General features: G+C 41.9%; 2 protein-coding genes across 2 annotated transcripts in view; both read left to right on the top strand.

The window, feature by feature from the left end:
* The window catches only part of LOC112555799 (neuroligin 4-like), a 41007-nt gene extending 32192 nt beyond the window's left edge, over positions 1-8815 (top strand). Inside the window, exons 13-15 of the mRNA XM_025224320.1 lie at positions 6936-7074; positions 7576-7882; positions 8261-8815. Coding sequence (XP_025080105.1) covers positions 6936-7074; positions 7576-7882; positions 8261-8492 — 678 coding nt within the window. The 3' untranslated portion in view covers positions 8493-8815. The remainder of the gene's footprint in view (positions 1-6935; positions 7075-7575; positions 7883-8260) is intronic.
* Positions 8816-9595: 780 nt separating this feature from the next.
* On the top strand, positions 9596-13853 carry LOC112557951 (bile salt-activated lipase-like). Its single transcript, XM_025228116.1, has 6 exons — positions 9596-10072; positions 10752-11403; positions 11551-11634; positions 11834-11972; positions 12846-13155; positions 13505-13853. Exons 1-6 carry the CDS (start codon positions 9684-9686, stop codon positions 13734-13736), a joined length of 1806 nt encoding a protein of 601 aa, XP_025083901.1. The 5' UTR covers positions 9596-9683; the 3' UTR covers positions 13737-13853.
* Positions 13854-14012: the final 159 nt, after the last annotated feature.

Below are 14012 nucleotides of genomic sequence, written 5' to 3' on the forward strand. Positions count from 1 at the left end.
AAAAAAGTGAAGTAATATATTGCTTACTTTTGTACGAAACTCTGTGTGTGTGTGTGTGTGTGTGTGTGTGTGTGTGTGTGTGTGTGTGTGTGTGTGTGTGTGTGTGTGTGTGTGTGTGTGTGTGTGTGTGTGTCTTTCCTCACTTTTTTCTTTAGTTCCCAGTACTCATGAGGCAGACCCACGGTGTCTCAGTCAGCAGCGTTTAGAGTTGTTTACAAAGTGGGAGTGCCACTAGGTGCTGTGGTCGACCAATGGCTCTCATTACGATCTAACATCACACTGTTTGTCAACTATATACAGGTCAAAATGTCAAAACTGTTTTCAGTATACTTTTTCTATCTTTTGCCTCGTTTTTACTTATTTTTACTATTGGTAATATTGTATTATGCTTGTCTTCAAAGACATAGGTGATCGAGTCTGTCTAGTTTTGTTGTTTTAGTTCTTTATAAGATCGAAAATACTTTCCTTTCGTGGCCATATTAATGGTTTGGTATTGATGCTAAAAGAAAGTTTTGTCCATCGTGTATTCTATCTCTGCTGTTATTCCATCTGCCCCTGGTGCTTTGCCGCTCTTCATTGTCTTGACTGCTGCTGTCACTTCTTCAGGCTTGGTGGGTCTGTGCAGATGTCAAGGTCTATAGCTGCTGGCTGGATGTCTGCAAGCTGAGGGGGATCTGGTCTGTTCAGAACTGACTCAAAATGCTCCCTCCAGCGCTGTAGTTTTCCTGCCTCTCCCTCGACGACATTACCGTTCACGTCTTTCACTGGCACATCACTGTTCTTAAACCCGTTGTTTAGCTGTTTGTTTATCTTGTACAGTGTCTTCAGGTCATTTTTACTTGCTGCATTTTCTGCTTCATCTGCCAGTTTCTCTATGTGATATCTTTTGTCGGTTCTTGTCATCCTCTTTACCTCTTTGTTCAGTTTTGCATATCTTTGTCTGTGTTGTTCCTTCAGGCGTTCAGATCTGGTGCTGTTGATTCTTTGTTTGGCTGACTTTCTCTCTTCTATCTTCTTCCATGTCTCTTCTCTGATCCACTGTTCTTTCTTTTTCCGTTGGAAGCCCAGTATTTTCTCTCCTGATTCCTGTAAGACTCGATTGAAGTCGTCTAAGGTCATCTCTTGTTGGTCTCCTAGTGCCTGGAACCTGTTCTTTACTTCCATAGCAAAGGCCCTTTCGGTGAATCAGGGCAGGTCCCTGTTGCGTGGAAGACAGGGTTCATCTTCAAGTTACCCAAGAAAGGAGATCTTGGAGACTGCAATAATTGGAGGGGCATAACACTTCTTTCCCTCACCAGCAAGGTCTTCAGCAAGATTGTTTTGTCAAGACTGACGGCAACTCTTGAGAAAGACCTCCGACCACAGCAAGCAGGATTTCGCCCTGGGCGATCCTGCTCCGAACACATCTTCATTCTGCGACAGATTCTGGAGCAGAGCAACGAATGGAACACACCGCTGTACATCAATTTCATCGACCTGGAGAAGGCTTTTGACAGCATCCACCGCGAGTCCTTATGGAAGATCCTGAGGCATTACGGAGTCCCTGCAAAACTTGTTCAGGTCATTGCAATGCTGTACAGCGATTTCAAATCCCAGGTTGTCTGTGACACGGAGCTCACAGACCCCTTCAACGTCAGTACCGGGGTGAAGCAGGGCTGCATTCTGTCGCCGTTCCTCTTCATCCTGGCCATGGACTGGATCATGAAGACTTCCACCGACAGCGAGAGGAGAGGGCTCAGATGGACCATGACTATGACAGCAACAACAGCACTGGAAGACTTGGACTTTGCTGATGACATTGCCCTGCTGTCACACCGCCACCAAGACATGCAGGAAAAAACAAAGGCCTTCTCAGAAACAGCTGGAAACCTTGGCTTGAAGGTCAGCACAAAAAAGACTAACAGTATGAGAGTGAACGCCAGAGTCCAAGACAGCATCAAACTAAATGGAGAAGAGATTGAGGAAGTTGACAGTTTCACCTATCTTGGGTCCAAAATGTCAAACACTGGGGATGCGGAGGTGGAGATTCGAGCCCGACTGGCGAAAGCCAGAAGATCAAGCTGAGAATCTTCAAGTCAAATGTGATCAGCACCCTCCTTTACGGATCAGAATCTTGGAAGATGACCAAAACCATCAGTAACAAGCTTGACGTCTTCCAAAACAGATGCCTCAGGCGCATACTTAACATCTTTTGGCCAAACACCATCACCAACGAAGAACTCCACCGAAGAAGTGAAACTGAGTCCATCACCACGCAGGTTCAACGAAGGCGTTGGCGATGGATTGGACATGTGCTCCGCCAGCAGACAGCAGACCTTTCCAGAGTCGCCCTACGATGGACTCCAGACGGCCGAAGAAAACGAGGCCGCCCAAAGGAAACTTGGAGAAGAACAGTGGAAAGGGAGATGAAAGGAAAGGGCTGGACATGGGGTCACCTAGAGCGTGTTTCAGCCGATCGACATCGGTGGCGGACTCTGGTTGAGGCCTTATGTGCAACCTGATGCACAAAGAGGAATAGATAGATAGATAGTATTCTATCTACTTAGCAGTTACACAAAGTGTTTGTAGTACACGAGCTGTGAGAGAACTATGGACAGCACTGTGACGTTTTTTAATCAGTCGGCTTAGCTGGCTTTACAATTTATTAATAATAAAGATCACATTTATACTAAACTTCACTAAAACTAACGATTGTCGTATAGGTCGCCAGTACGAATATAATCAAAGGAAATTACTAAAAATATAATACATTCAACACTCTTATCAAAACGTTTGAGAGGTCCACTGATTGCGAATCCGAGAAACACTTCAGTCTCTTTTCTTTTCTTCGTATGTACCCATGCGTTTGTACACAAAACCAAGCAAGAGAGAAGGGATAGAAAAATAGAAGAGGCGAGTAATGTCTTTTTTTTATTTGTTCGTTGCCAGTACGGCAGCACCATAGCACCTCGTGCACATGTCTAGAGTTGTTTACAAAGGGAGAACGCTTGTACTGGCCTTTCGCTTCAATTCAGGTCGACCATTACACTGTTTCTACCCACGGCTAGGATTATGCAAGTCATCTACCCGTCAACTAGAATGCCCTCTCGCCTATAAATGGGACGAATTTCTGTGTTAACATCAACGCTCTTCACCGTTGACGAACTTACAGGTAAGAAGAATATACTTATATATATGTCCAATCCATCAAATTTGTACAGAAAGCAAACACGAGAGAATGTAAAGTACGTACTTGTTGCTTCCCTGCTGAAACATTTTTTAAAAGTACTGCTTAAAAATATAATTCTCAGAGGTTAATGTAATGCAATATTATGCAATGTTGGCGTTGCCATGTATAATGATCGACAAACACCGGGTTTTATTTGAAAAGGAAGGCCAGACGAACCGAGTTTGTTATGTGAGTGTTTTAAAGAGAGCGGCACGGGTAAGACTGATTTACAAGGTGTTTCAATAGTATATTCTCAGAGTCTGTCGGTCTGTTTGAGTGTTGATTTGTTTACTTGGAAGAAAAAGACATTAAAAATGCCAAGATCAATACATTCACCATTAAAATGTTCTTAATAATTATGTTGATTATGTAAATATGTAAACGTTTATAACATTTATGAGTCATTCATTTTCCATTGTCAAGGATAAATAGTGATACTCTTCAAATTCATTTGAAAATATCTATTTTAAGGATAATTTAATGCTTAATCTTTTAATAAAAATTAGGAATTTAGACGTAGCTAGCGAAGCAGCCCTATTATTATGATTTTAAATGCGATTTTAAAATTTTTTCCGCTTGACGAAATAATCCGAACAAGTGCATGCTTTGTTTTAAATCTTGGAGCCCGGTTTAAAGATTATTTATTGATAAAAAAAAACTTCTGTATAAGCTACTATTCATTATTTAATCACTGATAAAGATAAAATCCGTGAAACATCTGATGTGATCTCACACAGGATATGCTACTTCAAATTTCAGGAGGGCCATTGCGTCCTACATATTTACTCTATAAACGGATATCTAAATTTCTCAGTGTGCATTCATCGATAAAGCTGACTCAACAAACGTTGGCCGCAAATGTCGCCATTACTGTGTGTGGTCGTGCTGCTGACGGAGACATGTCATGGCGACACACAGCAGACGTCGCTTCCGGTTGTCCAGACTCAGCTGGGAGCAATCAGCGGAAGGATGCTGACTGCCAAGAACGGGAAACAATACGAAGCTTTCCGAGGCATTCCGTACGCCACGCCACCTGTAGGAGACCTGCGCTTCTCTAAGCCCCAGCCTCAGCCTCCTTTTGACCAGGGACACTTTGATGCTGGAGAATTTGGAAACATTTGCTGGCAGAGTGCTTCAATATTGTTACAGTTTACTGAGTCGACGATGAGCGAGGACTGTCTCTTTCTCAATGTCTTTAGGTCGTCTGGTACTTCACAACGGTAAGACATTGCGTACAAGCCCGCAAATCCTTATAAAATCTTTGTTTTTGTAGTGTTTTCTTTTAAACGTATGATAAACTTCAACGCTGCACATGACGAAATAGTAACTTTTCTTATTTATAATATGCAGTCATGTTATGTAAGAAGATATCCCTGCACATATTTTTCCATGTGTATAACCTCTGTCATAGGATAAAGCTACGTTATGTAAGACAGTAGCTTCCCCATGATGTTGTTGAGTTTGTATATGCTGTTTCACAGGTTAAAGATGCACACGCACACCAAAATAGGCCAATTACTCACTCACTCCATCCCTCCTACAACACCCTGACAAACTGAGATAACTCAGCGACGTTTCACCTTTTTGAGATAGTAAAGTCTGCAGCTAATAACAGATAATTTCCTTTTTCAGGAACCTGCTTCCAGTATTTGTTTTCATTCATGGCGGAGGCTTCGTATATGGAAGTTCTGACCTATACAGTGTGGGAGGGCTTGTAACCAAGGAAACCATCATCGTCGTGACTTTGAACTACCGCCTTGGTGCACTTGGCTTCCTCAGCACGGGCGACCCGACACTACCTGGTAACTACGGCCTGTGGGACCAGCAACTGGCCATCCAGTGGGTCAGGGACAACATCCAAGCTTTCAACGGTGACCCTGACAAGATCACCATCGGAGGCGAGTCTGCGGGTTCGGCCAGCGTTTCGTACCAGACCTTAACGCCTTTGTCACGAGGGCTGTTCGCCAGAGCCATCCTGCAGAGCGGCACCGCCACGTCATCATGGGCGCTCCAGAGAAAGCCGCTGGACCAGGCACACAAGCTGGCACTCAACCTCACCTGTCCGTCTCCACGCTCCACCACAAGCACCAGGGATGCAGCATTCAACGCAGATTTTCTGTCCTGTGTGAGGAGGGCGTCCCCTCAACAAATTCTTTTAGCCTCACCCCTGCAGACAACCTTAGCAAGTGCAGCTCTGGACTTTGTGTTTGTACCAACAGTAGATGGGGAATTTGTGACGAAAAACCCTGCAGACATGTTAAACGACACTAAATATCTACAACAGGTATTCTCATATAATAGTCTCCTAATAATTGTATTTTAAATATATATATATCCATCAACGATTTGTATTTGATAAAAATATTCGAACGCAATTGCTAAAAGATTTATTTCTTTTACTGTCTATTTTGGTTAATTTTGGTGTAGCAAATAATAAAATACTTGTCATACTTTAATGAAAGAACCAAGGCTTACAGATGCTGAATTTCAAGAAAAAAGACTATTGCAGTACAGTTTTAAAACTCATCGTTCCGAAATACACATTAATTACACTTATTTATGTAGTCAGTTAAAATTTGATCTGTTTCTTACTACTTACTCGTGACATGTCAACTGCCCTCTCGTGTAGATCGGGTTCTACGACAGAGACTACCTCAGTGGTTGCGTCAACAACGAAGGAGGGCTCCTCTCCACTACGGTCCTGGAGTTAACGGTAACTCGGATTGTGATCATTAAGTCTGTTTCAAGTGTGCCACTTCTGTTTCTCATATACAAAAATTAGAAATGTCCCAAAAAAGTACAAACTCAGTGCACTTGTACTATTTATTAAAATGCTGATTAATGATACACCAGCGTAAATGTTCACCTGAGCTAATCTCTCTGGTCCTACGTTTTGAGAGATTACTTACTTTCACTGGGCTCTTATCTTGTACTTATTTAACGAATGTTTTCGCTTGTCACGGACGCCGTCTCACACTCTCGAGTAACACACACACACACGACGTCTGTACGCGTTCTTTCACACACACAACAACGATTGCATGAGACTGTCCACATGAGGTTAATAAGTTGCTGAATGGCTCAGGATTTCACAAACACAGTTATCAGTACATGCAATGTTTACAATCCGGGGCCTTCCCCGATCAATGACACTTAAATGACTCTTATTCTTAATTCTTATCATGTAGTTAATAATCGTACCAGCAGTCATTTAGTACTTTACTCACAGTTCTGTTCGTCCACACACAGTTCCAATTTTATTATCTCACTTACATTTTCTTGGCGACAAGAAGCCCACGTACTGTACACACGGTCTACACACTGCTGGGTGTTTCACCGAAGGCGACAAGATTAGATCTAGACGAATCCTCGATCAAAAGGGCGCTACCTACCACAATCGCCAGTACACAGAGGGAAAAAGAAACCTTGTCTAGGCAAGGAATCACTTCTATTTTCCTACACTCACATTAACACTCACGCAACATCCTTCCACTCTCATGTCCGCCAATGCCGTCTGCTTCTCAATATTTTTCTCTAGAGTGATCTCCCTTTCCTCGCTGACACTCTCACTCATCGATACATGTTATTCACCATTGTAATTTACAGCGAAAGGATTAAACGAGCTTTAAAACATGGAATCACGGATTGATCTGTGATACCGCTCTTGTTAGCATTTAACAAGACCGAAGTGGAGGAAAGTATTGTTGTTACTGTTTCTGTGATACAGCCCAACGACTCAGTGATCCTGAAACCAGAATTCTATGACCTTGATCTCGTGCCCCTTCTGATAGAACAGAAGTTTGGAAATACCTCAGCAGTTGTGGAAGAAGTGGTCAAGTTTTTCTATACTTACCCGAGATATTCAGGTATGTAGTTAAGAAGTAGAACTCCTCCCACTCACTCACGTGTGTGCATACACATGTACGAGCACAAACATACACTTTAGCTATTCGTCCTCTGTTCTGTCTACATGTGATGATATAATGATTGAATCTGGAATAAAAATTGTAGCCGTCGGTTTTACATTATTATTAGTATAAAACTGTACTTGCTTTCTCTTCAATTGATAATAGATAGATAAGAACGTAAAATAACTTTTATGTACTGTATGTCTCGCTGACCTATTTTGACTATAATAATAATAGTGAAAAATTCCCATAAACACGTTCGTGCCTAGAAATGTATTATCAAACTGACGATTTCTATTTCCGATGACGAGAATCATCAGCAGCCCAGAAAAGGTGCAATATTATCTAATATTGTTAAATGTTATAAGGCCTTTTCTGTTAGAGTGGTGCATCAATCTTTATCTTAGAAATAACCCTTCCAGGCAGTACTAGAGTCATTAATCTTGCATGTGGTCACAGACATTGCGCTGCTGGACAAGAAACAAGTGCTGGACACTGCAGGAGATGCTGGTTTCTACGTGCCACTCACAGAATTCGCACGCGCTGTGGCCAGGGGTCAAAGTTCAGCGCGAAGAAACCTGGTCTACTTTTTTGAGCACTACCCCGCATATTTCTCAGATGGATACCTGGGTACACCACACGGGTATGACCTGATGTACGAGTTTGACATTGATTTGTTTGTACTCAACACTAGTCTCTGGACTGCTGATGATGATCGCCTTCGTGAAGTCTTCATGTCGGTGATCGTGGATTTTGTGAAATCAGGGTAAGATGTCACTCTCTGTCTAGAATATTACTTCGGACTACTTTGAAGTGTCAGTTCTCTTTTTTTCAGCTTTTAATGATGCAGCACCGCTGTAGATATTGTCAGCATCTGGAGAGGAGTAGTCAAGCATTTTATTTTCATTTTAACCGTACAATATGTGAGCGGTATAAACTGTAAAGGAACCGAGATTTTTCTAACAAAATACGTCATGTATTGTAAAATATTATTTCTTCTTTGTCAATACCAGGAAAAGTTTTAGGAAATAATATGTGATTAACAATTTTTTTTTAAACTTACTTCTAAAGCTTGTATGTTATCAATGAATACAGCTATTGTACAAATAATATGACTGTATCTGTAGTTTTGTTTTTATTACAGAAATCCCAAAAGCGCACTTCGATCATCTTTACAAGATGGGTGGACGGACTTCAACCTCATCGACGAGAGTTATCTGTCTATTAAAGCCAACTCCTCATCAATACAGCATCATTTCCGCCCACGCGAGACCTCGCTGTGGCTCGACCTACTTCCAACTCTCCTGGACCCAGCGTTTAACCAGACAAACCACTCGACATCCCACGTGCCGACTTTGTCCGAGTTGATAGGCTGACCAACTTGCCAGAAAAAGCTCTAACCATTGTGTACTCAGTGTTTTGTGTCATGATGAATGCCAAATTGTGTTTGTTAGGGTCTCAGTAATGAAGTAATAAAAACTAATTATGTCTCTGATGGACTCGCAACCTTTTGCATCCCAATCTTACGTTATACGAGTCTCTGCATTACCCAGTTAGCACTTTTCATAAATGTTTTATTATCATATTTTTCAGAGGTAAACTATTATTTTAAGTATTTCTAATACCTTTGTTAAATACCAGAAAAAAATCAGTCCTCTAGAAACAACGTGAAAGTGAAATAAAGTCATTTGCAAAAGTTGTTAATCCTCCGTTTTCGTATTAGTTAAAACAGCGGTTATCAACTTCTTCTGTGACTGTAGGGTGAAAGTATGTCCACGGGGATGCTGTGAAATCTCCCACACTGCTGTCCATTCTTGCTTTCAACGTTCTGTAGGCAGCAATTTCAAATAATTTTTCTTTCTAGACATCAAGAAGTTCTGCTGACTCAACATTGTTTTCACAAAAAGAATCCCAAAGCCAGTTGTTCTAGGCACTATCCGTTTCAATTTCAGAAAAATATCGGACAATTTCGTTCTCTAGATTCTTCAAATGATCGATGATCATTGATCAAAAGACGACCCAATACCTTCTTAATCAGTCACTTTGGTGAACGTATCGGTATCCCTTTCCTTCAGTTTCCCAGTCCATATTCGGGGTTCCCGCGAACAATGCGAACAAAAGCCTTATAACCACCTTTAACTCCTTTCTTGCACTGAAGAGATTGTCTTCTCTTAGATGCTGTTAGTGATTCATGATGCTGCAGTACAGTTGTACTGACTATCGGCTGTCGCACGTATTTGGCGATGAGTCAAGCAGGGGACTGGCAACCTTCTTCAAAACTCTTTGGTTGTTCAAATTAAACTACTACCAGCACATTGAATACATAATTATTTTTTGTGTCGCTGCTTACTCCTTCATAACCCTGGTCATATCCCTACGGGTACACATACCACCAGTTAAGAACCACTGCACTACACCACCGGGCGTCCTTCCCTTAATAGGTCAGAGCCGTGTCAGGTGTTCCTACTGATGTCAACCCCGTCGTGTACAAATACGGCACAGTCACGATTTTTACAGCGCTGATGAGACGACCTGTTGAACAAGCACTTTGAAGAAAGTCTGTCAATATGATACTTTACTCGCTTGCCGTGGTCAGCGTGCTCAGTGCTACACTCACACGTTCCCAGAGTACATCGACAACACTGCAGCTTCCCGTTGTCCAGACTCAGCTGGGAGCAATCAGCGGAGGGATACTAACTTCAAAGAACGGGAGACAATACGAAGCTTTCCGAGGCATTCCGTACGCCAGACCACCTGTAGGAGACCTGCGCTTCTCTAAGCCCCTGTCTCATCCTGCTTTTGACCAGGGACACTTTGATGCTGGAGAATATGGAAAATTGTGCTGGCAGGATGTTCCAGGGCTGATAAGGTTCAATGGATCATTAATGAGCGAGGATTGTCTTTTTCTGAACATCTTCAGACCACGCAAAGGGCAGTCTAGTGATCCTACAGACAGGTAAGAGATAAGTGGGCCTAAATATCTTTTTTTTTAGCCTTACTTGTCTAAGGTCGTGATCAAAGCAGACGGAAAACTGAAAAGTTGACCTCAGCTTAAACGTGGCAGACATTAATACACTAAATGCACTGGTTCTTCAATCATATACTCTGATGTTTTCAGCAGAACACAATAATAACACTCTTAATAGGCATTTAGCACACCTTTACAAAAGTTATTTTGGGATGCATGTCGCTGTACACATTTGATCATTATTATGCCAAGGATGCATTTTCATGACAATATCTTTTTATCTGTGTTTAGTAGCAGCCAACTTTTTGCATTTTTAACTTTTCACGAACGTGATCAGATTTTTCTGACCCGGGTGAATTTAAGGCAAAAGCTTTGACGTTCTTCTCTGTCTTGAATGTGGAAGAAGAGGGTAGTAGTATTCATATATAATTTAGCTTTGTCAATATTACTGACAGCTACTCTGCCAATTAGTGTAATATCTTTTTGAAGCCTAGATTTTTTTTTTTTTATTTCCACCTATTTTTTACTAAAAGTTTAAAATAAAACACGTTTTTAAAACGTGCTTAGCTACTGTCCTAGTATTTTAATCTTTAGATGGCTCCAGTTTAACCTCACGTGTGGTGTTTGTCAAAGATTTGCCCTCATTGCCAGCTGTTACTGATTACAGACCTGCGCGACCTGTGTTTATTTTTATCCACGGGGGAGCCTTCATCTCGGGGGGCTCTGAGTTCTACGAGCCGGGCCAGATGGTGACGGAGGGGAACGTTGTCGTGGTAACCGTCAACTACCGGCTAGGTATCTTTGGCTTCCTCAGTACAGGAGACTCGAGGTTTCCAGGGAACTACGGAATCTGGGACCAACTGCTTGCCATCAGATGGGTCAAGGACAATATCCAAGCCTTTGGAGGCGACCCTGACCAGATCACAGTGGGAGGAGAATCGGCAGGGGCGGTGAGTTCCGCCTTCCTCAGCCTGTCTTCCCACTCTAAAGGATTGTTCCACAGAGCTATCTTGCAGAGTGGTGCCGCCACGACCTCGGGCGCCATCCAGCGGAATCCGCTACAGGGTTTGCTTGACCTTGCTTGTAACATCCATTGTCCATGTTCTCGATCGTCGTTGCCTTCCGGCGATGTTCCGTCTGACCAGGACACATTGACGTGTCTGAAGAAAGCTGCTCCAGAGCAACTGATGGCAGCGCAGTACCCAGACAGGTCGCTAGCGAGAACAATTGTTGACTATGTCTACATGCCGATAGTGGACGGAGACTTAATAGCCAACGACCCTGCGGAAATGCTACAGAACGAGGACTATCTCACTCAGGTGTGTTCTTTACAATTTCTTATTCGTCCTTATGCTTATACGGAACACACATATTCAAGCATTCACACACTGTATAAATATATGCTTTTATCAAAATCGTTCGATTTCGTGCCTGATACACTTGACATATTTCTCTTGCTCGTGCAGATAGGATTTTATGACCGTGACTACCTCAGTGGCTGTGTCAACAACGAAGGAGGGTTTTTCTTAAGTCAGACATTGTACCAAACGGTAAGTCAGTCCTCTGTTGATGTTTTACTGCTGGAAATTCTTTTACGCTAAAAAATAACATATAGTATTTTTCATATCTTTTCAAAGGACAACTGATTCTTATAGCAATAAACGTTGAAAAAGAGACCAAAGGGAGAGTGTATGTGCACCTGTAGTGTGTAACCCGTGTATCTCCAACTTGACTGTTTCAACAAACCAGGGCAATGCAGCACTGCTCCTGAACTTTGACTTCTATGACCTTGATCTCGTACCCCTACTGATGGAAAAGAGGTATGGCAAGAGTTCACCATATGCAGAAGAAGTGGTCAAATTCTTTTACACCTTTCCGAGATACCCAGGCAAGTATCGGAAAATATTAAGTTATGTAAAAAATAACCCCGGAAAGACTGTTTATCAAGAGCAAGTGTTGTGTGTCTGTGAGCAGAGAAGCTACTACTTCAACGGCCATGGCTTTCAGTGTGTGTGCTTGTGTGTTTGGTTGTTTGTGTGTTTGTTCTTTTTTATTTCGGGCATGGATAATCTGCATTTTCGTCGGTCAGCAAACAATATGGTAGTGTTAACATTAAGTGCTTTTTCTGGTTCTTTTGGCTCATTGTAGTAAATTTTGAGAATCAGCATAGACGGTGACTTGTATCCGGCCTCTTATTTTTCATATATATTTATATATAAAAGCTTCATGCAATTTTATATAATTTTAACGGGAAACCGCAGCCAAAGACGATTACAGCTCGCTGTTAAAGGGACACAACTCCTTTTTTAAGAGAGAGCTAAAGGGTGAAGGAGGAGATAACAGCCGTGTTTGCCGTGGTCTGTAGTCTAGTAGTGGACCTTTCTCCTCATTGGGCCTGAAAGTACGGCAACCTTGAGGAAGTATAAGTACTTTTTCTCTAAGACGATTTCCTAGTAAATATCAAGTGTGAATTTCAGGTAAAAAAAGAAATATAAATATTAAAATCACGCACAACTAAAGGAGATGGGAGTAAGCATTGCATCTATTTCTGAGATTTTCAAAGAGATATCTATGTAACCAAATCAAATTTAACAGTCTGAATTTAACATCAATAATTTTAACTCTGTTGGAAAAGGAATACTGAAATCTGGGGACTCGCACCAAAGAAGGGCATCTTTTATCACACTAGGTCGCATTTGACAGTTTAAGTGCATGTTTAGTCTTCACAGCAACTTTTCCAACTTCTGTATGGTGTTACCAGGCACTGCGCAGCTGAACCTTAAGGCTGTACTGGACACTCCAGGAGACACGTTCTTTTACGTTCCGCTCACGGAGTTTGCACGCGCCGTAGCCAGGGGTCAAAGGTCAGAGAGACGAAACCTCGTCTACTTCTTCGAACACTACCCTGCGTACCTGGTCGGAAGAGAACTGGGTACTCCCCATGCAGTCGATCTTGTTTATGAGTTTGACATGGATCCTTCCTTCTTTGGAAACGCCAGTCTCTGGAATGATGATGACGAACATCTGCGTCAGGTGTTCATAGGAATGATCGTGGGTTTTATGGAGACAGGGTGAGACCAGAATCTTAGCCTTATATCTGTGGTCAGAGAATGTGCACGACAAACATCAATCCACACCGGCTTTGTACACAAGTTTCAATCTTTCTTTTTAAGTCATGTAATTTAGGAGACACAGTACTGGTTGTGTCATTAACTTTTAGATAAATATTTCTTTGGTTGCCTTTTATTTATTAAGCTCTCTTCCAGATATTATCATAGATAATGAAAACATTCTTCGCTCATATACTCTACTCAAATTCAAAAATGTCTCTTAATTTATAAAGAGCGCAGTGTCTTAAAAGCAAAATCAAATTACAAAATGGACAATTTAAATCCAACCAGCCTTCCCTTTCTGTTGTAGGAATCCGTCCACAGCATTCCAGGCATACTTGAAAGATGGCTGGAGCGACTTCGATCTCCGCACTGAGAGTTATCTGTCCATAAAACCGGACTCCCTGACGATGCAGCGTCACCTTCGCGCACATGCAGTCTCGCTTTGGGTTGACCTCATACCAAGTCTCCTTGACCCTGTTGTGCATCTTGGAAACCGCTCGTCAACGCACATACCCACGTTGTCAGAATTAATAGGCTAACAACACTTTCTAAGCGTGGAAGGCATGCTATGAATGTAACGACTTTCTATTTGTTTTGTTTGTTTTTTGTTTTTGTTTTGTTTTTATTATTATTGTTTTAAAGATTATTTAATTCAATTGTGGGGTCGTTGGTAATTCATGATCATCTAAGCTTAATGCCGCCTTATGAAGCCGCCAACTTTTGTGAAAGAAACCGAGGTAGTGTGGTTTTCATACATTCTTTCCTTTTCCTTCGATCTATCTTTGGTCCATTGGCAGAGAGCAAATATGAACGCT

This window comes from Pomacea canaliculata, linkage group LG2 (assembly GCF_003073045.1).
Source record: "Pomacea canaliculata isolate SZHN2017 linkage group LG2, ASM307304v1, whole genome shotgun sequence".
In the NCBI taxonomy this organism is placed as follows: domain Eukaryota; kingdom Metazoa; phylum Mollusca; class Gastropoda; order Architaenioglossa; family Ampullariidae; genus Pomacea; species Pomacea canaliculata.

Bases quoted from the DNA above. Each gene is read 5' to 3' on its own strand.
- LOC112557951 (XM_025228116.1), top strand. From the start codon at position 9,684: ATGATACTTTACTCGCTTGCCGTGGTCAGCGTGCTCAGTGCTACACTC. The intron at 11,635-11,833 runs GTAAGTCAGTCC...TCAACAAACCAG, and splicing joins GTCAGACATTGTACCAAACG to GGCAATGCAGCACTGCTCCT. The intron at 13,156-13,504 runs GTGAGACCAGAA...TTTCTGTTGTAG, and splicing joins GTGGGTTTTATGGAGACAGG to GAATCCGTCCACAGCATTCC.